The following is a 23783-nucleotide window of genomic DNA, read 5'->3' as shown; positions in this document are numbered from 1 at the left end:
TACAATTATTTTTGTACACTTATATATTTACATATTCTTCTTATGTGTCATTAATTTCTTTGAATGTTTTCTCATTTAGATTTATTTATAATTGGAAGAACTAAAATGTGCATATTAATAAAATCAAAATTTTAATGTGGAAACATTAAATAACAAAAAAATAATAATATGAATTTTAATAAAAGTACTCTTCAAAGAATTAAAATCAATATGTAATCTAACACTAAATTTGTTTTAAATTTCAATTTTTTTCAAGGACTAATGTTCACAAGCCCTTAAAAGTATCAATCACACTTGATATATGGACTTAAACAGAAACGGAGACGACTTTATTAGGTCTTTTTCAATTAATTTCTAATTGTTTTTGTAGAAACACACTAGAATCACTAGTGCGGAATCATATTATGATCTCCAATTATGTGAAAGTTATAATTTAAAATGCCAGCTCCTATAATGGAATTTGCAACTGATCAGTGACCAATTCCAAGGTGTCAAAGGCTCGATTAATGTCAATGTTCATCCAGTTCATGTAAATTGCCTTACACAAATGTATGGTCTGGCTGCTAACCCTATCATGGCCTGCAAATAGATAGAGATATCCCCAATAGGGACTTTATCCTTCTTGAGGCTACCACATTTGTAGCTCTAATGAAAAATATCATCCCCAATGGGCCGGAAAATAGGACTACATCCACCACAAGGGCTAGCAACTTCAATCCTCGGGTAGCAAGAAGTTATGCTACATCTAGCCCCAAAAAGTAGGGGGACCACACCAAATTGAGGCCCCAGTCTTGGTTCTTGTTTTTGTTTTTGTTTTTTTAGTTTAGGAATGGGTGAGCCCCATTTTTAATTCCAAAACATGATTTTAAGGATTTATTTTTCAACAGTTTAGGATTTTAAGAGTTTATTTTCAACTGTTTGTTTGATTAAGAAAACATATACAAACAACGACTATTTTTTGTGTTGTTGATTAGAAAAAAATGTTGTGCTTCGTGTTTAATTTTCTAGAATGAAAAATTCATAAAAAATAAATAAATAAATAAAAAGATGAAATTTAACATTGGTAGTTTAGAGACCTAAACCGAAAATATAACCAAATAATATAACTAAATTGTGATAAGATAATCCAATCCAATGATTGTTATGAAATGAAAATCTTGATTGATTTCGGAGAATGTGCCAATCAGAGAAATAAACCAATAGTTGTTATGAAATGAAATTTTATCTTGTCTGATTTCATAGATACAAACCAACATATGAGATTGAGATAAGATAATCAAAATCAATTATTGTTATGAAACGAAATCTTATCTTGTCTGATTTCATAGAAACAAATCAATGAATGAGATTGAAATAAGAGAACCTACAACGGTGCATAAGTGATGACACGTCCAATAATCAAGTTTAGAGAAGGTAAGACAATAATAAATTTACTGCGTAATCAAATTACTACATAATAAAATATATAGCGCCATATAGAGCTCGAAAGATATATAACCCTTTATTGGGAGAGATTCTTTTTTAGGGCCCCAAAGATTCCTCAGAGCTCTAAATTTGGCTACATCCACCACTTTTCTAACCTCATATAGAGCCCTTCACTGGGGATACTCTAATTAGGTCTAGATGAAGTCCATACTCATACTTCCACTTTGATGGTCAACCTTAGAGGAAGAAAATCTTTCGATCATGGACACAAAACATAATTTGTTTTTGTTCACAAAAATATAATTTGTTTTTGTATTCACTATTTAGGTCGGTAGGTATAATACTCAATTGCTCACCTTTCATGCACACTAAGCAACTATGTTTATGAGAGTTGTAGTGATAGCATCTGCAAATTAAAAAATTGAAACAATCTGGGCAAAAAAATTATACTGACTTCTTAAAGCTACTTAAAGATCACTCCTTGTTTGTTTGTATTTGTTAGCCATTATAATGCATATGGTATTGGTCAATTCGTTTGTTTTTAACAAATGCGTTGACGTTGGACATACCATTTAGAGATTAAAAAATCAACCATACATGATTAACGCAGTTTTGTGACACTATAGTATACTGAAACATGACTCAATATAACCAGCTTCGCACAAACTTGTAATATATAATCATGTATTAGGGATTACTTTGCTATTGTAGCTAGGTTAATTCCTTATATATATGGCACAAAACCACTTCTTTTGGTTTACCTCAAAATCTGGTTTCATGACCTGAACTTATTGTTTAGGTTCTCCTTTAACGACCATCAATATTTATCCTTCAAAAAATTACGCAATCTAAACATGATTAAATTAATAGATAAACTCAATGTTTCGATAAAAGAACTAGTTTAATCGTCATGGTCTGAGCCGGGTTGCATCACTTAGTCCATACTTAACGCAATGCAGCAGAGCTCTTGCATATTTAACCTTTCAAGTCAGATCCAATACACGTACCATGAAACTAGAGTCCCACATTACAAACTTTTTGCATTTTATTTTGTTGCAATATCTAAATTTCTTCTAAATCAATTTGAATCAGGGTTGTGATGGATAGACTGTGTGCAGTATTCATCAAACATTCACATACACAAGTGGAATATGATCAAAAGGGTAGAGTAGGTACATTAAACACACATAAAATAATTTTATTCATCCAATAATTATTTGTCATACATAAAGGACATTGGCCCATCATCATCTACTCAAAACCCCAAATTGACATAGCACGAGATTTTTGTGTAGTGATCAACGGCAGCTGATTAATCCTCCTCTAGAGAAACAGGCATGTTGAGATCAGGTACATTGTCCAAATCTACCCGATCAAGCTTTTTGACACCAACCTTAGCCGTCTGATGATGACGAAGGTCCCGCACCATCTTCTGATTGGATGCAGAGATGAGTTTGGTCATACGAAGCAGGATTTCAGAGACCTCAATCTCAACGGCACTAAACTCACTAAAACGACTAGTACTAGGCTTAGTGTTAGTAAGAGGATTAGGGTTATTATGGTAGGGGGTGTTAAGGCTGCACATATTCATTCTCTCTTGAATTTATCAAATTATATGCATTTGGTCAATGGATACTGTGCTATATATACAACTTGAGGGGACTTTTCTTTTTCCAATCCTATTAGGGAAAGTAGGTATCACCTAATTAAACCATTTGACCAAGTTATACAAATTAAAATGCAAGTCATAAACATTTTTTTATTTTTATTGGGCAAGGGTTCATTTTTCTTTTTTCTTTTCTCAATTTTGTGCTAGGTATGGCTGGAGTGGTCTCATAATCAAAAGTGGACTCTTAATACCAAGTCTAATTAGGATATATAAAGTTAAAACTAGTTATATCCTTTCTTATCTATTTTTGGACAAACGACCGTACCGCAACAAATGTTATGAATGAGACTATTAACATTATTAATACGTGGACTAATAATGTTATGTGATGGTGTGAATAATCTGTGGACATCAAGTTGTTTAATTGCTAACAAACAAACAAACAATATATGAGATATTCATAACATTTAAATCACGAAAATAGAAAAATGCTAGATAGGATCGTGATCTGCTTAGAAAATCCAACTCAGCAAAAAAAGAAGGTAAGAATATCCAATATTGATTAGGATGATGATTAGATTGAAAACAAAATCCGTATAAGTTAAGAAAAAAAGTATCCAAGTATATAGTTTGTTATGCAACAAATTATTTTCCAATTTATTGAATAAATACGATGTTATCTATATGAAAAAGTAGGAAAGTAAGTTAAGCCCTGCTTTTTACTTTTGATTTTTTGGTCTCATCATCAAAAGGGACTTGAATTCTCTCTTCTCTCATCCCCTCTTTTTTTTAATCTAGACCATTCAATGAAAATTTGATGGTTTGAAGTTGTGCCACATATTTAATGAGCTTCATTTTATTTTTATCGCTTTTGTCCAACAATCTTTCCCTAACTTTTCCATTCATGTTCACACCACCACTTATCGCCTTCCTTCTAACACACCAGCCATGAGTGGCTCCTTAAGTCGATCTAGAGGTCGTAACAAAACTTGACAACTATTTTGAAAGTCTTAGAGCTATCAATGAAGTAAGGAAAAATTCTTAGATTGTGTTGTCGTTCTTATCAATTTGTTCAACAACTTTTATATGCACCATACAACAAATAAAAAGAAACGCGTGGGGAGTAAATAGGAGGAAAGAGGATTTCCTCCCATCAAAAGGTGCCAAAACCTAGTTCTCAATTAAACATATGTGTCTTAATTAAAAAAAAATTAAAAAATTTGTTTGAACTAAAACACATAGAGCAAAGTAGGTGAACAATAACAAATCAACGGCTGGCAAGATCAACGGCTGACAGGTTGCCATCTAGGTTTCCAACGGTCACCGTCCGAATTCCAAACTACTTTTCCGATACTTCTAGAGAATAATTACCGCGTCAACCAAGTGTCTTGTCTCCTTCTGCTTTTTTTTTCGGTAATAATCTCTTTTCCTTCCATTTCTTTCTTTCTTCAACCACAAAATTAGGGTTTCATCAGTTTCTCACATTTTTCTCCAATTCCATTCGAACCACCCCAAAAAAAAAAAAAAAAAAAAAAACTGTAAGGCGATTTGACATTCGATTCCAAACGTGAAGTCGAATTCGAAGAAAAGCCCCAAGATACCCTCTTTCGATTTGGGGAAAAAGATCGAGGATTGCTTGAATTTGGGGAAACAGCTTGGACCTTTCTTTCTTTGAATTTGGGGGAGGTTCAGGGCTCTCGGAGAGGGCTGCATTTCTAAGGTTTTGCTTTTCTTTTCTCAAAGATCAAATATTTACCTCCAATTATGGATACCCAATTCCCCAAATCCCTAATTTCGATTTTTTCCCTATTTCTCTTCGCCTTCTTCATCGTCCTCTGCTCCTTCCCCGCCGTCCGATCAGAACCAGAATCCGTATCCGAACCCACCATCATCAGATTGCCCTCTGAATCCGAGCCCGCGGACGCCTGCGGCCGATCGACCCGGTCAGCCCCCTTGTGCCCCGTCAATTGCTTCCGTCCCGACCCGGTCTGCGGCGTGGACGGCGTGACGTACTGGTGTGGGTGCCAAGATGCCCAATGCGCTGGTGTCAAGGTGGAGAAATTAGGGTTTTGTGAGGTGGGTAGCGGCGGCTCCGCCCCCCACTCTGCTCAAGCTCTGCTTTTGGTTCACATGGTTTGGCTCATCGTCCTCGGCTTCTCCGTCATGTTCGGCCTTTTCTGAGAGTTTTCGGATTCCAGTCCAATTCGATTCATCGCTTTAGTTGGTTGTTCGGAAGCTGTATTGATGGAGCTCCCAAAGATTGCAGCTTTAGCAGATAATTTTAGCTAATACATTGTGGAAGATATGTCAAATTCATTACTTGCTGCACATTTCTGATTGATTTATTATCGTTTTCGCCCTCGGTTTACAAATTATTTGGCTCGGCTTTGAGGCTAATTGTGTTCTTTGATTTGAGGACAATTGGGTTGTTGGGTTTTGTTTTTGTTGATTTTCTTCTGAGGTTCTTGTAGATGCCAGCATGTATCTTACAGATTGTTGTATTCATCATTGTATTTGTATTTATCTGTACAACTATTGTGTAAACTTGAATCATAATTAACTTTCTAATTTCAGGTATTAATTTCCATACATTTGTTCAGAGGATGGGATTTTGAATTCTGAATAACTTCAAATCATTTACGTTTGATTTTTGCGAGAAAGGTTTGAGAACTAACAAAATGCTTGTTTAATTTGATGAAAATGTTTGTGTTTAATTTCATAAAAAGGAATGAATTAAGGGAGTTTTAACGAAAAGTCAACGGTACTGGTCATTTTAATGAAAAATTATATTTTTATACTAAAAAATCAAACATGTTACTATTAATTTTACCTTTTATATTGTTATTATCATTAAAATTTAAAATTTTTAAGTTTTTTTTTCATTAATTTAAGTTTTAACCCAAAAAAATGTGGTGGCCAATGTCTCAGCTGGAGCTGGTAAGCTGTTGCACCCACCCCCACCAAGGGGTTTGGTTGGTTCTACCTCTAACTTGTATTAGTGATCCAATAATTCATCCTAATCAACAATATATTTCCCCTGCAAACTTACATGCAATCGGGACATTGAAGACTAAAGAGAACTTACTTGCAATTGGGACATCTGTTTGAAACTACTTATTTTTGGAACTACTATTAAAAGCACATTAAAATTTATATTAAAAATGCAAGGGTTTTTTTGGGAAGAAGTACACATATGATGCTGTTTCTAGAAAGCATTTCAAGTGGTTTTTTCGTAAATATTTTTAACTTTTTTTGTCAAACATGATCATAAACACTTGTGAGAGAATAAAATTCGATTTAGACACACGTACCCATCTCAAGTTGTGCATATAGGGATATGAAACAAGCCCAAGGACGGAGATTCGTTATCAAGTTCTTTGTTAGCGGCCTACTAAAGTCATCACGCCCCACACTCAGTGTGAAGCATAGAGGGGAGGTGGTTTTTTTTTTTTTTTTTTTTTTTTGTGTCAAACGATAGATTTATTAGAATGAATGTTAGATTAGAGAGACGACAGAATTCAAACTCATGTCGTGATGCAAGAACAACACTTCTCTTCACCACTGTGATAGGAGGCCACTTACGAGGGGAGTGCATTTAACCCACTTGCATGCTATGTTAGTTGCCCTTCACTCACGCATAAGATGTAGAGCTAGTGATTCGACAAGCGTGTGAATTACAGTGAACAAAAACCTGTTGAGGTATTTCTTCTAAGAAATTTGGCTCCAAACAATCTATGAAAGCTGTTTTAGTTATTATAAAAGCAGTTCCTACGTTAGATTTTATGTTGATAGTAAATTCAATTGGTGTTGGGAAAAAGTCATAAAAATGCTTAAGTGGATTCTTTTGTTACTTTTTTGGTTTTAACTGTATCTTGGGCTGTTTGGATTGGCCCTTAATGATTGGACTGCTGAGGGGTCGCAAAAGTGGTTTGGGCTCGAATTATTGTATTTAGGACAAAAACTAAGAGAAGCAATTTTTGCATCACTATTTTCACTTTCTACACGAATCTGTTTTTATGACTATTAAATTGAATAAACTAAAAGATAATTGAGTGAATGAATAGAGATATGAGAGCAAAAGATGAAAAAAAGGAGTGGAGGGACAAAATTTAAACTTCCCTTTTTCTTTTGTGAGAGAAATTTGCAATAAATTCAACTTGTGAGCATCTTAATGGCCATTTCTTCTTAAAAAGTGGACTTAAAAGCCAAACCACCCCCACTAGATAAAACTAAACTCGAAAGGCCAAATACAATTTTCAAATGTGTGTTTTAATATAGTGAAAGTAAAAGGTGCTTTTATGTATTTTCAAAAAAGCTACACCAACTGAGGTGTTTTGTGATGGATGTTTCAACATGCCATGAATATAGTGCGGCACTCTGTAAGCTATTATACAAGTTGAGAGAATTCTTTTTTTAAGTGTTCTTCTAATTGTATAATACAATGACATATAGTTTATGTACTTGTATTACACTGAAAAATCTCTCGTGTTCTACCTTCAGACGGTACCAAAAACAAAACTACACCAATAGCCTCCAAAGTAGTGACAAACACTCAACAATGTCCAATTGGTTGTTATACGAAGACTTTCTTGTTCCTCGATCAACATCAACACAAACTAGAGACTCTTCAAGTTTGAATTTTCTCCAACAAATCATGGCCTCACATTTCAAAGCCAACGGTGAGGCTAAGAACCCAACTTTCCTCCAAGTGCATTATTCAACTGTGGATCCCACACACCGCTATTCCCTTGTGGTTTCCGTGTCACCAAATCCTTGTATTTCATGCCATGAAAATTCATCCGAAAGAAAATCATCTCTCTTGGAACAAATACTTCATCCTTTGGTCATGGACTCAGACTCTGGATTGCAGCAGAGCAAAAGGAGGAGGAGCCACCAAAGAGAAGATCAATCAGTAATTGGCTTGGAAAATTTACCACATGAAATCATCACTGAGGTAACATCAAGGCTGCCCTTTTCATCTCTGGTAAAATTCAGGTATGTATGCAGAGCATGGAAAAATTTAGCACAAGACCAACATCTTCGAATTTTCGATGCTTTGCATAACTCCAACACAGCTGATCTCAACAATCTGTGCCTGATTTTTCACTGTGATTACCCCATCAGAAACCATATTTACTTTGTAGATTACCCTTTTCACCATGGTGAAAAGGAGACAATGCTAGTGAAAAAAATTCACCCTCCTTTCTGTGGTTCGATGCCTGAGTTTGATGTGGTAGGATCATGTGATGGTCTGCTGTGCTTATCTGATTCGTTGTACAATGATGCAATATGCATATATAATCCGTTCACTAGGGATCATAGAGAGCTGCCTAAATCAGTTCGATTTCCTAATCAAGAAGTGATTTACGGATTCGGGTTTCATCCGATTACTAAGGAGTACAAGGTAGTTAAGATAGTGTACTATAGTAGACGGGAATCATGGAGCCGGTTTCGTGTGTATCGGCCACAATCAGAAGTTCAAGTTTTCACTCTTGGGACTTCTGATTGGAGAAGTTTAGGAAGAACATCTCACTACCTTCATCACTGGCCAGCTCAGGTCTTGGTCAATGGAAGGCTTCATTGGGTTACTTGGAGAAAGGGTTACCACCCGGGTCGAAAGCTCATTTCTTTTGACTTGGGAGACGAGCAGTTCAGGGAGGTACCGAAACTGGAAGGTGACGGATTGAGCAGGTGGAATTATCATGTGCTGGTTGTGAGAGGTTGTCTTGCTGCATTTTTTTACTGCAGTTATGGGAAATTGGAGATGTGGGTTATGGCGGAGTACGGTGTGAAGGAATCATGGGTTAAAGAGTTGACCATTGGAAGTTATGTGCCAAAGACATTGAAACAAGATGTTGATAGATCATGGAAGATTTCAAAGATTGTTAAAAGAGGAAGACATGTTAGGGTTTTGTGTGTTTTGGGGAGTGGCCAGATCTTGTTGGAGTACAAAAGCAGAGCTCTAGTTGTTTATGAACCAAGTAGTCGAAAGTTTAAGGATCTTTTGTTTCAGGGGATGCCTAAGTGGTTTCAAACTGTTGTTCACGAGGGCACTCTCAATCCGATACATACTCTTGTTAATATGTGATGGCAGGCAATGAGAAGACAGTGGCTCTTGCGCAGGTTCTTTGATGGAATTGTTGGGGGGGGGGGGGGGGGTGGTGTGGTTGAGATGTCTTTGTTTCTGTATTGTTTGTAGAATTGTGTCCTAAACAAATGTAATGAAACCAACATGAAATTCTTCATTTACTCTGATCATTATATGGTTAACTTACATAACGTGGGGTTGAGATGTCTTTGTTTCTGTATTGTTTGTAGAATTGTGTCCTAAACAAATGTAATAAAACCAACTCTTCATTTACTCTGATCATTATCTGGTTAACTTACATAACGTGGGGGGCGGGGTGTTGAGATGTCTTTGTTTCTGTATTGTTTGTAGAATTGTATCCTAAACAAATGTAATGAAACCAACATGAAATTCTTCATTTACTCTGATAATTATATGGTTAACTTACATAACATTTACATATGCATCATAGAAATTAGCTTAACTAGTCTGAAGCTATTCTGTGCGACGATTACAGAACTACAATTCAATTATTCGAGCATCAGTCTTTACATCCTTGAGTTGAACTCAATTTCGTACGGAAGACATTTGAATCCCTGCATCTTAACTTGTTTCAAATGATCATGTGTGAATTCAGAATGCATCTGGGCCTGTGGTTTGTCACGGCTGCAGTATATTCCCAAATGTCTCAAGCAAACTGCGATACTAAACGAATTTTCTACCCAAACAAAATGCATCCCGTAGCAACTAAAATCACAACGAAAGAATATGGTTACTGATCATTTTATTCTTTAGTAATGAAACTTAAAGCCCTACTTCATAAAGCTCTAACTACTAACTACTGTCTCTAGTTTCCAGACATCAGCCTCAAGTTATTATCAGGTGTCGAAATAACAGCAAAGAAGAAAGCAAATCAAGGTAAAGATCACGAGTAATCTAATACTAACCGTTACTACAAGCTCTTGCTATGAGGTGTAAACTTGAGGAGATTCAGAACACACTCGAGGTAAAGATCACGAGTAATAATTTACTTTCAATGCAACCTGATTTGCCTTTTCTTTGCTGAAATCTGGACACCTAATAGTTTACCTAAGATTGATGTTTGGAAACTAGAGTTTAGAGTTAGAGCTTTATGTTGGAAAATTAGTTTTAATATTATTGTTAGTTTTATTGTTCTTCTTGTAAGCCAGGGATTAGGATTCCTTGCTCGTTAAATTTATTTGTCTTGCTCGTCAAGTTTGGGTTTGCTATCGTTTTCTCGTATAAATAGATGTTTGTACTGTTGTTAGAAGCAAGTTAGTCACAAAAAAAGTCTTACTAGTTATCTAGTCGCTTTGGCAAATTTATAATGTTCTGTTTTGTTTCGATTAATAAAATATTATTTGTAGTTTAGTATTATGTTCGTTCATTCAGGGTTTAATCCACTCTTATTTGATATCAGTTTTCTAGAGTTTGTTGATCTGTCTTATTTAAGTTCGTGAAAATTGTATGTTCTTGTTTTTGGATCTTGATTAAGATTCCGCTTTCGTTGTGCTCATGTTCGTTTTCTGTTTTAGGGTTTTACTCTATCTACTCGTAGGTCACTAGCAAAAGTGCATGTGTGATGATGTAGGTTTTAAAATCGTATAAAACATATAGAAAAGTATAAACAAATATGTGTGTGCGTGTGTGATAGGCAATACTATCATGCATGTGAAGATCTACTTGCAACCTTATTTATAGTAAGGAACAAAATTTTCTTAATTTTGTCCTCTTCAATCAAACCTCGTGACTATACTATTGGAGAGATCCTCTCTAGAAACCATGACATAGTTATGGTAGCGTTATTCGTGGAACATATGTTTGTTATGGGTTCAAAACGTACACCATTCGTCTATTAAAAATTTACCACATGATAAACTGGTGACAAGAGTACCTTTTATGTTGTTGTCAGTTGTTTTTGTGTATAGTGATTAGTGAAAGTGAGGACTTGAAGCATGACCAAATAACAATTCTTTTTATTCCTTGGTGACCATATTCAGGCTTCACCAGTGTAATAATAATTCCAAAAAAGAGTGTGTAAGAGGTGACGATATGGAAGCATATGGGAGCAAAGTTGCACTTGAAAACGGCCAAAACTTTTGATAGATAAGTAGTGAATGATTTCCTTCTTGGGATTACGCAACATCAATAGAGTCCCGAACTGCAGAATGAAATAGTAAATCACTTAGATAAGTTTTCTAGGCTACGATATATTGTCACGTTTATAGCCTTGCAAACATCAGTGAAAATCAAACTTACTTGGAAGTGAGTTTGGGCCTTGCTAGCCACCATAATGCGCGCATCACCCATTCAATATCTCCGTTTTCCTTCTAAACGCTCCAAGATATGTTCTTCATCGGTCAGATACTGGACCAAGCCTTCAAAATAATTCAAAGTAAATAAATACATCAACCTCCTAAGCACATCTTTACTAATAAGATAATAAATTATACCTAAGTGAATATTGACATCCTATGTAAATTGTTACCATTGGTATAATTCCGACAATCATGATGGCCAACTCTCAGCTTAGTTTCCCACAGTTTGTTGAATTCAAGTGCCATATCTATGGCACCTGATCCTTTGGGAGAACCAACGTACCAGCATTTTCTTCTCGGCAGTTTCGACGACTTCCTCATAAGAACAACTCCTAAAAGAAAAATGCATGCTAGTCTAAAATACCAAGAAATAAAAGCAAACTTAAATGGAACCCAAAGATAAATTTGTAATATTATGTTGCAGGGTTATAATTATATCAGTACAGTCACAATTTCTTCTTTAATTTCATAAGCAACATTCGATGGTATCTCTATTATATATTCAACCCATACAAATTAACTAAGGTTCAAAGTTTCACAGGTAGAAACTAAAGGATCAAAAACAACTAACAGGGTGCCGTAGTCTGTCAAAGAGTTATGCGGTATGAGATCAAGGATTCCAAGGAACGGTGTTTCAAAGCGGTATATCAGACAGGACAGACAAGACCAAGCCCCGGTTTGAGGTGCACAAGTTTTAAGTTTAGGTGTTCTTCGACCTTGATGTTTGCATTTTAATTATTTTCAATAACTTACTAATGCATATGCCAATTAGCGATGAACTATGCTTTCTTGAGCAACATGAAAGATGTAGTAGATGATGCAGCTAGTTAGGCTTACCTGGTATTGCTTTTCCGGATAGAACTGCAAGGGCTGCATATATGTTTTCAGGATCTTTAGGTTGAAAATCGAAAACTATGGCCTGAAAAAAGAGACTAGACGAATTTAGAGTTCAAATTTTCAAACTTTTGTATTGAAAAGGTAACAAAATATGGATACCAGGGCTATGTTAATATACATTTTCCCAAAAACTTTTGTACTGCACCTTACTAGCGTTGGAGATTAAGTACTAATTAGGAGACATTTTTTCCATAGCAGTTAACTTTTCTTTTCACTTGAGTTAGACTACTTTAATTAATTTCAAGAAAAAAACGTTTTTCATATTTATATTTTTTACCATGTTTTTGTTCTTGTAGCATGCTTTATCTTCTCAACTACTACTAAAATCTAAATATAAAAAAGTTTGGTATTTGAAACAGAAAAAAGCAGCATTTAACATTTAATCTCAATTTACCCTTTTCGTTTTTGTTATACCAATTCACCATTGGGCTTCAAGGTGATTTCATATCAAAGATTTAAGCACTCTTGAATCAAGCATATCAGTTTGCGGATGGTGGTGTGTCTGGATCAGGAGGCATTTAAAAGGGTGATTGTGCAGTCATTGTCTTAAGTTTGATAGGCATGCCAAAGAAGGAAGGGGCTCTGTCTATTGAAGGTATCCTTCTTGATGTGTGGGAGTTAACGAAACAACTGGAGCTAGTTGAGTGCTCATACGCTTCCCGACGTTGTAATGGAGCAGCACAATCTGTGGCTTCTTTTGTGAGTAAGAATGGAAGAGTCTATAGATTGGGCATGTTATTTCCCGTGTAGTTGTTTAATATTCTTGCTCATGATATAAACATTTATATTCGACTTAATGAATTCTATCGTTTGACAAAAAATAAAAAAAAATAAAGCATCAGTTTGGTAATGAAATTGCATGAGAGTTGACTTTTTGGCAAACTGAGATTATGTACTAGTTGGGACACAGGTTAGGAAATAGATTTTAATGTTAATTATAGTAAACAAAAATCAACCAAGTAAATTAAATTGCCTAAGAAAATCCAAAAGAATAATTAGTGTACTAGCTAAGCTACCTTATATAGAGAAATGGAGGGAGGAGAACCTGACAATCAGGTGGTGGTGGGGAGGGTTTAATGATAACCATGAAATGCTGCAAATTCCAGAGATTGAGAGAGTAAGCAGCAGATGTAAGCAGCTGGGCGGGTCCTTTTGTTGCTCTTAGAGGCACTGCTGCAACATAAACTTCATCCCTTCCTCTTGTCACTGTTGGTTTCGTGAGCAGTGAGGCCATTTGGTTTTCCAAAAAAAAAAAAAAAATATTGAATCGGTTTCAGATGAACAACAAAAATATGAAAAAAATTTAAATATTATTTTTATATTATTATAAAGGGGATAATTCGCAATTTTGGGTTCATTTCTGTCCACAAGGTTAGCCTTGGTGGAAGTCATTTGTCAATTGACCCAATCCCCGTCCAAAGATTATAAAAGACAAATGTTGTGTGAAAGTTCCACGCACAAGATAAAGTTCGGAGATTTCTTCACACTTTCATATCATTTTTAACTTTTAAGGCCCATCAAGCGTTTTATATTGAAAAATGTAAGCCAGGTGTGAAAATCAAGGTAAAATAATATGCCAGCAGGAGTCATCTAACGTGACTTATACGGTTGAACCTATAGCTCATCAACCTATGCCTGCACACGAGTCAGAACCACCTAATGTGGTCTGTACAATAGGCTGGGTGTAAATAAGTACGCTCAAGTACTACCATCACGTGAAGGCTGTGCGATGATTCGCGGGTCACCTACGAGTCGGAACCACCTATTGTGGTCTATACGATAAGCTGGCACCAGACTTGGATCCAAGGTCACATCCCAGAGACTTGGATCCAAAGTCACATCCTGGCCCAGGCCCCCACCACATCCCGATCTCGACTCCACCGTAACACGATATTGTTCGCTTTGGGCCCCGACCATGCCCTCCCGGTTTTGTTTCTGGGAACTCACACGAGAACTTCTCAATGGGTCATCCATCCTGGGATTGCTCTCGCATGAACTTGTTTAACTTCGAAGTTTCGATGAACTCTGAAATCAGTGAGCTCCCAAAAGGCTTCGTGCTAGGTAGAGATGGGAATATACATATAAGGCTTACATAATCCACTCCCTTGGACGATGTAGGATGTTACAATCCACCCTCCTTAGGGGCCCGACGTCCTCGTCGGCACACTTCTGGCCAGGGATTGGCTCTGATACGAAATTGTCACATCCTGGCCCGGGCCCCCATCACATCCTGAGCTCGACTCCACCATAGCACAATATTGTCCGCTTTGAGCCCCGACCACGCCCTCACGGTTTTGTTTCTAGGAACTCACACGAGAACTTCCCAGTAGATCACCCATCCTGGGATTGCTCTCACATGAACTCGCTTAACTTCGGAGTTCCGATGAACTCCGAAGCAAGTGAGCTCTCAAAAGGCCTCGTGCTAGGTAGAGATGTGAATAGACATATAAGGCTTACAAGATCCACTCCCATGAACGATGTGAGATGTTACATATACACCCATTCTTATCTCCAAATATACCTTAAACTCCTAACAACCACATGATAAACCTTTGTCATCAAGGAAAAGAAAACTTAAAATCAGAAAGAAAAACTTGATCAAGTAGAAAATGCACGTAACTCAAGTTGTCATGAAACAAGTAGTAGCTATGTATATAGTACTACAATGGTCGATCTTATTACTCAAATATTCAAACATCCGTACGTACATGCACCACGATACAAATCATCATGTCTACCATATGTATATGGAGAGCTAGCATTATCTATGATCCACACTCACCTCACCTTCTTTGTACGTCACTCCTTATTTAATTTCTTAAACCACACTAAATGAAAGACATTTAATTGATCTCTTCACATGTATGCAAACCCCAATATACCCACTAATAATACAACTTAAAATTTCACTCAGTCTTCTCCACCGGGGCTTCAGTACCAGCTTTCTCCTCAGCATCATCAGCTGCCTTCTCTTCTTCCTTAACTACTACCTCCTCTTTAGGGGCTTCAACTGCTGATTCTTCCACCGGTGCCTCCGGTGTAACTGGTGCCACCGGAGGAATTTCAGCAGTATTCTCCTTGTCCTTGGCCTCCGACACAAGCACTGGTTCTGGTTCTGGCTCAGGGGCTACCTTATAATTAGGCGTAGTAGTTTCCTCTTCAGTTGTAGTACTCTTCTCCAGAGTTGGTTCTTCTTCTTTTTTGACTCCTACAACTTCCTTGGGCTCCTCTACCTTCACTTCCCTTGTCTCAGCTTCGACTTGGGCTTCCTCATCTTTTGCAACTAGGTTTTCCTCGTCTTTTGAAGCCTCCGCCTCAGCCTTAGGTACTTCTTCCCCAGAAGCCACAACAGTCTCTGCAACTTCCTTTGGCTCCTCCGCAACTTCAGTTGGTGCTACTTCTTCTGTAGTAGCAGTGATAATAGCCTCTTGAGCCTTAACTGATTCCTCGTGATGAGTTGTATCCTCTACAGGAAGAGCTGTCTTTGCTGATACAACCTGCATGATCATATACATACAGATACAACTCTTTGATTAATATTTTGTAATAGTTAAAATTGTAAGAGAGCTTGAACTGATCGTCACAAACACAAATGTGTTTTACATATTGAACAAATTAAGGGAATGATTTTTGCAGAAGTCTTTATTTTTGTCCCTAATTCCTCTTTGATCAAAATAATACAAGTAAATAAAGATATATTGAAAGACAAAATAAATGTTCGGAAATCACTTCACACAAATCAATGTAAAATGAACCAGTCTAGAACCGAAGTTGAGTGAACACCTGAGCAGTGGCCATAATGAGAATCGAAAAGTGATCAAATTGAACAAATAAGAAGATCGAGAGAAAGGCGAACTTAGAAGAGGAGAGCGCTAAGAACAAATTAAAACTAATGGTTGCATGAATAAAAATGATCAATGGGATGGTTTATATAGAGGAGTCCATAGACCTCACTGCCTCGTGGTTGATGCACGAGAGGACTCCAGTGGTGGGAAGAAAAAAAAATTTCTCACCGCCCTCAAATGATGGTGGTGCTTATCATCTATTATTGTTGGATTAGTTTAAATCTCGAGATCTGTATAATAGATAGACACTGATGAGTTGATATTATACCACATATTTTACCCTAATCTTAGTATTAATTTATTGGTTATTTTGGTAGAATTTTGATACTTTGATATGAATTTTTAATGTAGGACATTCAACTTCCTCTGGAGTAAAACATGATAAAACGGACGAATTTTGGAGTGATTCAAATTGGAGAACGTTCATATGTCTCTCAACTTGTTCGTTTCAAAATTTCAGCAATTTCTACCAAGCAGTTTATTTATGGCGATGAAATAAAGGAGTAGTATGCATTGCTAGAAAGTGACGTTTTTGGGCTTTAATGCAGTTTTTGGAGCCCAAGATGGTTTCAGATGGGTTTGTGGCCTTCTCAAGAAGTATTTGGAATAGTCCAAGCTTTAAATCCAGCTATTTTGGGCCAGTTTTGGAGCTGATATGGGTCCAAAACGTGGCTGTGAACGATTTTGGGCGAATTTCCAAGTTAATTTAGGATTATGTTTCCTAATTTATTTCAATTTATTTGGTTTCCTAATCTTATTCTAAGACCTTTTCTAGGTAGGGTTTTATTTTGTAGTAGTATAAATAAGGCTTTTTAGCCATTAGGGTTTAAGAAGGAGAAAAGGAGGTGAACGCACACACTACTTTAGAGGATTCAAGTTTATTATCAAGGTGTTTTCTATCCATGTTTTTAATAATATTTCATTTTATGATTGTTCGTAGCTAGTTTCGTTTGTTAGGGCGAGGCCATGAGCCTTAGCAAGAATATGTAGCTTCTTTTCAATTTGCTTATGATATTATGTATGCAAGTTTTTAATTATTAATCACTATATTTAAAACTATCTACCTGTTTTGATGATTGGCCACCATTAAGATATTTAGAAAAGTAATTTGATGCAATTTTGGCGGAGGGTTGTCCCTAAAATTCCTGAAATTGACTAAGGCTTCCTGTGCTTAATATGTGTAACTTCTTAGGATGGACGACAAGTCTTAAGGGTTATATGGTTTTTCAGAAGGTTTTTACAAAATTTATTGAGTCTTGCACGTTCACATTCGATTTGAACATCACGGACAGATTGCATATTAGATATACGTTCTATGTTGGAGGTTCCAAGTAGGACATACTTTAGGAAAAACCTAACCTTCAAGTATGCATGGGTAATTCATAAATAATTGGAAGAACTACATAGGATTGTTAAGGTGACGGTGGAACCGTAGTGCTCAAATTTATTTTCAAAACTATTTTCTTTTGGTTTTCTTTACTTTCTCAATTTATTTATTTATTTATTAATTAAATTTGATTTTAATATATTAGGTCATTAAATCACCCTTTTCTAAACTTTGTTTTAAATAATTAATTAAGATTTGATTTTAACATAAATCATTCATTCAATCCTTATAGAAAACGACCTTGCTTGAGCTGCTATACTACAACAACATTGTACTCTTGCAAGTATTTTTAAGCGTTTTTATCTCTACTTTTGCAGGTGGTAAAATCCTTATAAGACATAAATCTCAAAATTTAAATTCATGTAATAATAATAATAATAACAATAATTAAATAGGGTGGTAAAGAATTGCCACTGCTTGAGAGTGGTGAACAAAAATGCACACCCTAATAGGGGAGATTAAATCTTCTGTATCCAAAATAAGTGTGGCCTCTCTATAACCTCAATCATTAACTGATACGTGTTTATAAATTTAACTTTTTTTACCTTTATTATTAGAAATTTAATATATATCCCAGTCAATAATTAAGATCACATGGAGACTACACTCTTTATGGATTCAGAAATTTTTTTATCATGGTGGGGTGGCGAGGGCGATGGTACTTGAGGAATCTTGGGATTTGACACCTCAAATCTCTCAAAATTGAAGAGATTGGCATGTTTGGTAATAATGTCACACAAAAGTTGTTGGATCCAATTTGGGTTAAATAATCGCTCTTAAGGTAGTTAGAGAAATGCTAAATAAATTTTTTTAAAAGTGAAATTTTTTATAGATTTTTTGTCATTTTTTATTTTTTAATTTTGACACAATATTTTATAAATTGGCACATAAATTAAAATTCAATTATGTATGATGATAAAAAATCTATAAAGATTTCTACTTTTGAAGGAGACTCATTAGCATATTTAGAAGGGTAGGAAATGCCAATAATGGACGTCCTTCGCTTTTTAAATCCAAGCCATCATTCTTCTTTCGGTTGCGTGTGCAGTGTGCTCATGTGCTTTGTGCAGTCGGGCTTGCAGGGTTACATTACTATCATCATATCCACTCATATGCATCTTTCAAATCTTTATTATTTAACTACCATTTGTTTGGCCTATTTACCAAATTAATTAAGCTACCATGCATGTCACTATTTCATCAGGTTATGGAAAACTTATTTTTGATACCAGACGATCATCGTCACGTGCTATTAGTAATTCATATGTATTTTTATATAAAATAAATTATAATATATATTATATAACAGTGTTACGATCACATTCAAATTTTTACTATGTCACGTTTTATATTGGGCAATTATATATTTTCTTCATGATCTTCTTCCTAAGTCTCCTCCAAAATTTTAAAATGTTTGATATAACCTAACATTTAACAAGTAGACAAAGTGTGAAACATGATGCTTATTGCTTTAGCATCAACAAAGTCACTAAAGGTATAAAAGGTTAGGCCGACCTTAGATTATGCGACCATAACAACCAATGGGCACAATTTGCTTATCAGAAATGAATAACACTCTGACGTGGAACATCATAGACAATATGTTCAATCACCTATTGCCTCCTGTATTTGTCTTGGAGCCCTAATATTAGGCGACAAAATTTGCACTATCAATACTAATAGTTTTCTGATCCCACTCTCCCTAGTTTCCTTGGCTGAATTGGAAGACAGTCACACATGCGATGATGTGTATACATCAGCATTTTCTTAGAATTCATAAGTAATCAAACTCTCACTAATCACTTTAACTTGAAGAGAAATTATAGGAAAACTCTTTTAAAGTGAGATTCTCAATAGACTTTATGCCATATCATAGTTTAACGTCTATTTCTGTGCTATTATTATAAAATATTGTGTAAGAAACATGAGGTGGCAGAGAATCCATAAAAGTCTCACTTTTAAGAATCTTCTTAACATTTCTCTAACTAAGAAAGTTGAAACTAGATAAAGAAAAGCAAACTGCATGTAACTGCAGTGTAGATCACATCTTTAACGCAAGTGTGAAAACTCAAACCCTCATGCATAATTGAATCGAGTTTCTATTAGTTAGAAATGTTATCTCCAATGCTCCTATACTAAAGTTTCACTGATACGTATGACATTCTTTGTGCGATTTGGATCCAAAACCAAGTTGCACAAACAATATTCCAAGAACAAATTATCTACCCCATGCATGCATGTTCAATTTGCAATTGATAACTTCGTACACTACTAGCAGCTGGCGATGATGGCTTTGGGATGGCTGTTGTATATACATTGCAACCATGATTCAAGTCCTACTTGCCGTTTCATTTAGGATGTGTTTGTTTGGCCTCACTCTCATTAGACTGGATAGGACTAATTATTAGTGTAATCTTGTGTTTGTTTGACAAAATGATTATGTTTAATGGGATTAAGTGAGACTCGCTCCAACTAACCCCTTCCTTAGAAGTTCTTAGAGCAACTCTAGTAGGAGCTGGAGCACGATGGATCGGCGATAGAAATGACCCAATAGTCCTAGCAATCTACTCCAGCCCATGCGGGCAATGGGGCTCGGGTGAGGCCCCAGTGAGATGCTTGGCTCGAATTGGTGGCCCAAAAGCCTAAGGCCACATGATGCAAAGCTGATGTCAGTCATATTATAAAATTAATAAAAAAAAATGTAAAAAAGCAATAAAAATGTAATAAATAAATAAAAAAGTAAAAGATTAAAAAAAATGTAAACAATTAATAAAAAAATCCAAAAAAATTCAAAAAAATTTCTATAAATATCTTATCATTATCTTCACCTTACACCACAATTTTATATTTTCTCAAATACTTTGGGTTGTAATTTCTTATTTAATGAAACGTGGTACAACGAGACCAATTAAAAATCATATCCGAATTTTGAAATAAAATTATTTTTTATTATTTTATAAAATAAAAAATACTAATATTTTATTGTCTATTGCTATAACTATTTAGTTTAGAGGTGGGGATGCAAAAAGCAGTTACTGTTCATTAAAGGCAGTTGTTATTCACTGGGACGATTCAATAGTGAGACCGATTAAAAATCATATCCGAAATTTGAAATAAAATTATTTTTTTATTATTTTATAAATAAAAAATACTAATATTTTATTACCTATTAAGTTTAGAGGTGCATATTACTGTTCATTAAAGACAAGGGCTGTTCAGAGGATTCAATAGTGAGTTGCGGCAGGGCCCTTGCAAGAACCCTCCAATATCACCGGATTACTAAGACGATCTACGAGACAGTTGCTCGCTCATCCTGTTCATGTTCGTTCTACTCCCTCATCCTCCTCCTGCCCCTTCCTCTTGCCCCCTCATCCTTGTTCTCGTCTGGTAAATTCTGAATCTGACGATCAATTTCTTCAATTTTGTTTTGGTGATCGTAATTATTATTGGGTTTTGATTGATGTCGTTGTTTTGTGCTTGAAATCTCTGGAAATTTTGAACTTCTAGCACAAAAATTGAGTGCATTTTTGTGGGTTTGTGTTCTATGATTGGGTGCGTCTTTGTTCTGTGATTGAGTGAGTTTTTGAATTGATTGCTACCCAATTTATCTACTATTTTACCTTCTGTGAACTAATTGCTAAGTTTTTGTAAATTGATTGCAATTTTTTCTTCGTTCCCTACTTATTGTTGTTATTGTGGTTTAATCTTATCCAAAATTGTCCGATTTGGTTACATAAAAATCACCTTTTTATGGCCTTTTAACAATCTTCTGAGCATGCAAAAGCACCCCTTTCTGATCTATAACCCATATAGCCTTTTTTTTTTATGTTGTTCTGGGCTTCCTAATACAGAAAGCACCCCTGATTGATTTTTATCTTGGGTGATATTTTTATTTGATTCTTGAGTCTTGACATACATACACAAATTCCTTTGTTGTTAATATTTGACATGAGCACACTGGATTTGGTTGTTAAGTTCATATTTTCTCAGATGTTTCATTCCCATCAATGAATTATAGTTTATCATGTGTACTCGAGGTTTTGGCTGTTAATATTTGACATGAGTACTCTGAGTTTTGTTGGCTGAAATGTGCTTTAAAATCATAGTTTATGACTTTGGTATCGAGCCTTGACCCACTTGTTGCTAGCTAAAATATTTGATTAACCAGAATGAAGTTACCATCTTATCATCCTATTTTCAAGTGCCTCTACTGTTCTAGTTGTAAACTCAAACTTATGGTGATATTGGATTGCATCCTTAACCTTTATCAACCTTGAGGTCATATGAAAAGGTATTTGCTTTGTGACTTCCACTCATCTTGCATCCCCTTCCCACTTATCTTGACTTCTTAATGTCATCTTGATTTTCTATCTTTTACATTACAAAATCAGTCAACTACACAGGTTTATATGGTTTAAAGCTGGGTGATGGTAATACATAAATCTGAGGTATTCGTATAAATTTACAAATAAATTACAAGAAGGAAGATAGCTTTTCTCAACTACAATATAATAACAACTAATGTTCTTCGTCATCCACACAGGTTTACATAGATGTCATCTTGCATTTCTTTAAACCTATAAACCTGAGGTTTATTTTTATTTTTGAATGATTTGTATTTTTTTTTCTTTGTGCATTGATATTCATGAGATAAGGATGCTGATTATTTTTATTCTTGTTTATTTCTTTCTCTTCAGCTGCCATTTGATTTAATTGAAGCTTATAGTTTATCACTTTGGATCAGTTTTATCATCTTAATTGTGCTATCTCTTTTTGACAGTAGTAGGGAGATACTGATAACCTCTTTTGCATTTGCAAGCAGGGATTGAAGACTGCAATTTCGGGGTAGTGTTATAGAACAATTTCAAAGATGCTCCTAAGTATTGACAACCAAACCGAAGGCTGTGGCTGACTAGTGACTACAATCTCACCCATTTTACCTTAGTTGGCTTAGTGTCATCCTAAATACATCACTATTACAATTTACAAAGTTGACTTCAATAAAGAGTAACAATTGGGGACATAGTGAGTAATTTGGTTTTTGTATTTTTATTGAGTCTCACTCTCATCCAATATTATTAATTTTAATAATATCTTTAATAAAAAAGCAACTAAAATAGAACAATAATGTAGTCCTAGTCTGAGCAAACACCAAACTAGTGATAGTACTATTTTCATTATCCTGCTTCTCAGTTTGACATTGCACCAAACGCTCTACTAAGCTAATTCAGCTTAGTCTAGTCTAAGTTAGTCCAATTTAGTCCTTGAAGCTAGTCCAATCCAAAACAGTCTGATGCAACAAACGCACCTTTAGGGTGTAGGTGAATGAGGATCCTCTTAGGATCCTTAAATTGTGTTCATTTATCGTACATCGGACAACTAGTTTTCGTCAAGTACTTTTCATGTTTAATTTTTTTTTTTTAAAAAAACATTTGAAATAATTTATGATCGTACGATATGTGATAAACAAACACGATTTGAGAATTCCTATGATCCTCATTCAGTTTAGGCAATAACTATCAAGATTCACAGTGCCTTGCTGTACTTTTGTGCCAATGAATGTGTGATACATGGTGAACACATCACTGACCACTTGGTGGGATGTGGCTCCCTGTCAGCAATGGACAATGATATGGGAAAAAGGATCATTATCGGATCTTTTCCACCAAGTCCATCAAAGCACACAATCCGGACATTTGAAATTTGATCCAACGGTTAAAATTATTATAATTTTTAAAATGGACCCATATTTGTAGTCATTTGATTAAATTTCAAAAGCCCAAATTGTATGCCTTGGTGAACTTGGTGGAAATGATCCGGAGATAATCCTTTTCCATGATATGGTCATAGTTTTGGTGCTCAATTTGTGGGTCCACGTGACAAATCACGAATAAGAGAAGTGTGGCAAGTTGGGGAATGAAAAAGCTTTCGTGCTCTATTAACCTTTGTCTTTTTTTCATCTCCTTGATTTGAATCTAAATGCATATATTTTGTTCATTAACTCATGATTAATGAAATATGAAGCTAAGATAATCACACATGGTGCCAGATTTGTGTGGTTCACTATAAACTTCATGGGTGCAACAATCGAGCTGTCCCTAATTAATTAGTTGTAATGTATATTTGATTTGCCAAACTACTTTCTACTTATGCCACATGAGACTTAGAGATAGCTAGTGCACTAATCAAGCTTGTTTATTGCAGGGCTATTGGA

At 35.5% G+C, this 23783-nt stretch overlaps 4 protein-coding genes across 4 annotated transcripts; 2 read left to right on the top strand and 2 right to left on the bottom strand.

Moving 5' to 3' along the window:
• Positions 1-4459: 4459 nt before the first annotated feature.
• Positions 4460-5602, top strand: LOC103955084. Its single transcript, XM_009366957.2, has one exon. The coding sequence runs from the start codon at positions 4799-4801 to the stop codon at positions 5213-5215; it is 417 nt and encodes a 138-aa protein (XP_009365232.2). The 5' UTR covers positions 4460-4798; the 3' UTR covers positions 5216-5602.
• A 2071-nt stretch (positions 5603-7673) lies between these two features.
• Positions 7674-9395, top strand: LOC103955038 (F-box protein At3g07870). The gene has a single exon (XM_009366906.3). It carries the CDS (start codon positions 7689-7691, stop codon positions 9120-9122), a length of 1434 nt encoding a protein of 477 aa, XP_009365181.2. The 5' UTR covers positions 7674-7688; the 3' UTR covers positions 9123-9395.
• Positions 9396-11078: 1683 nt separating this feature from the next.
• LOC103955036 lies at positions 11079-13631 on the bottom strand. Its single transcript, XM_009366903.3, has 5 exons — positions 13383-13631; positions 12278-12359; positions 11611-11772; positions 11382-11500; positions 11079-11283 (listed from the first exon to the last, which is right to left on the bottom strand). Exons 1-4 carry the CDS (start codon positions 13569-13571, stop codon positions 11433-11435), a joined length of 501 nt encoding a protein of 166 aa, XP_009365178.2. The 5' UTR covers positions 13572-13631; the 3' UTR covers positions 11079-11283; positions 11382-11432.
• Positions 13632-14962: 1331 nt separating this feature from the next.
• Positions 14963-16298, bottom strand: LOC103955037 (fruit protein pKIWI501). Its single transcript, XM_009366904.3, has 2 exons — positions 16121-16298; positions 14963-15834 (listed from the first exon to the last, which is right to left on the bottom strand). Exons 1-2 carry the CDS (start codon positions 16133-16135, stop codon positions 15244-15246), a joined length of 606 nt encoding a protein of 201 aa, XP_009365179.2. The 5' UTR covers positions 16136-16298; the 3' UTR covers positions 14963-15243.
• Between the last annotated feature and the right edge of the window lie 7485 nt (positions 16299-23783).

Source organism: the organism of the source record quoted next, unplaced genomic scaffold, assembly GCF_019419815.1.
Source record: "Pyrus x bretschneideri cultivar Hongxiangsu unplaced genomic scaffold, Pyrus_bretschneideri_v1 Contig12, whole genome shotgun sequence".
Classification (NCBI taxonomy): domain Eukaryota; kingdom Viridiplantae; phylum Streptophyta; class Magnoliopsida; order Rosales; family Rosaceae; genus Pyrus; species Pyrus x bretschneideri.
Note: the sequence above shows the minus strand (reverse complement) of the source record. Positions and strands in the feature narration are given on the sequence as shown.

What these genes read in the sequence shown, in the direction of transcription:
- LOC103955084 (XM_009366957.2), top strand. Translation starts at nt 4,799, where the DNA reads ATGGATACCCAATTCCCCAAATCCCTAATTTCGATTTTTTCCCTATTT.
- LOC103955038 (XM_009366906.3), top strand. Translation starts at nt 7,689, where the DNA reads ATGGCCTCACATTTCAAAGCCAACGGTGAGGCTAAGAACCCAACTTTC.
- LOC103955036 (XM_009366903.3), bottom strand. Translation starts at nt 13,571, where the DNA reads ATGGCCTCACTGCTCACGAAACCAACAGTGACAAGAGGAAGGGATGAA. An exon ending in CACCACCACCTGATTGTCAG is followed by an intron (nt 12,360 to 13,382) that starts GTTCTCCTCCCT and finishes CTCTTTTTTCAG; the next exon opens with GCCATAGTTTTCGATTTTCA. An exon ending in TTGTCGGAATTATACCAATG is followed by an intron (nt 11,501 to 11,610) that starts GTAACAATTTAC and finishes ATTATTTTGAAG; the next exon opens with GCTTGGTCCAGTATCTGACC.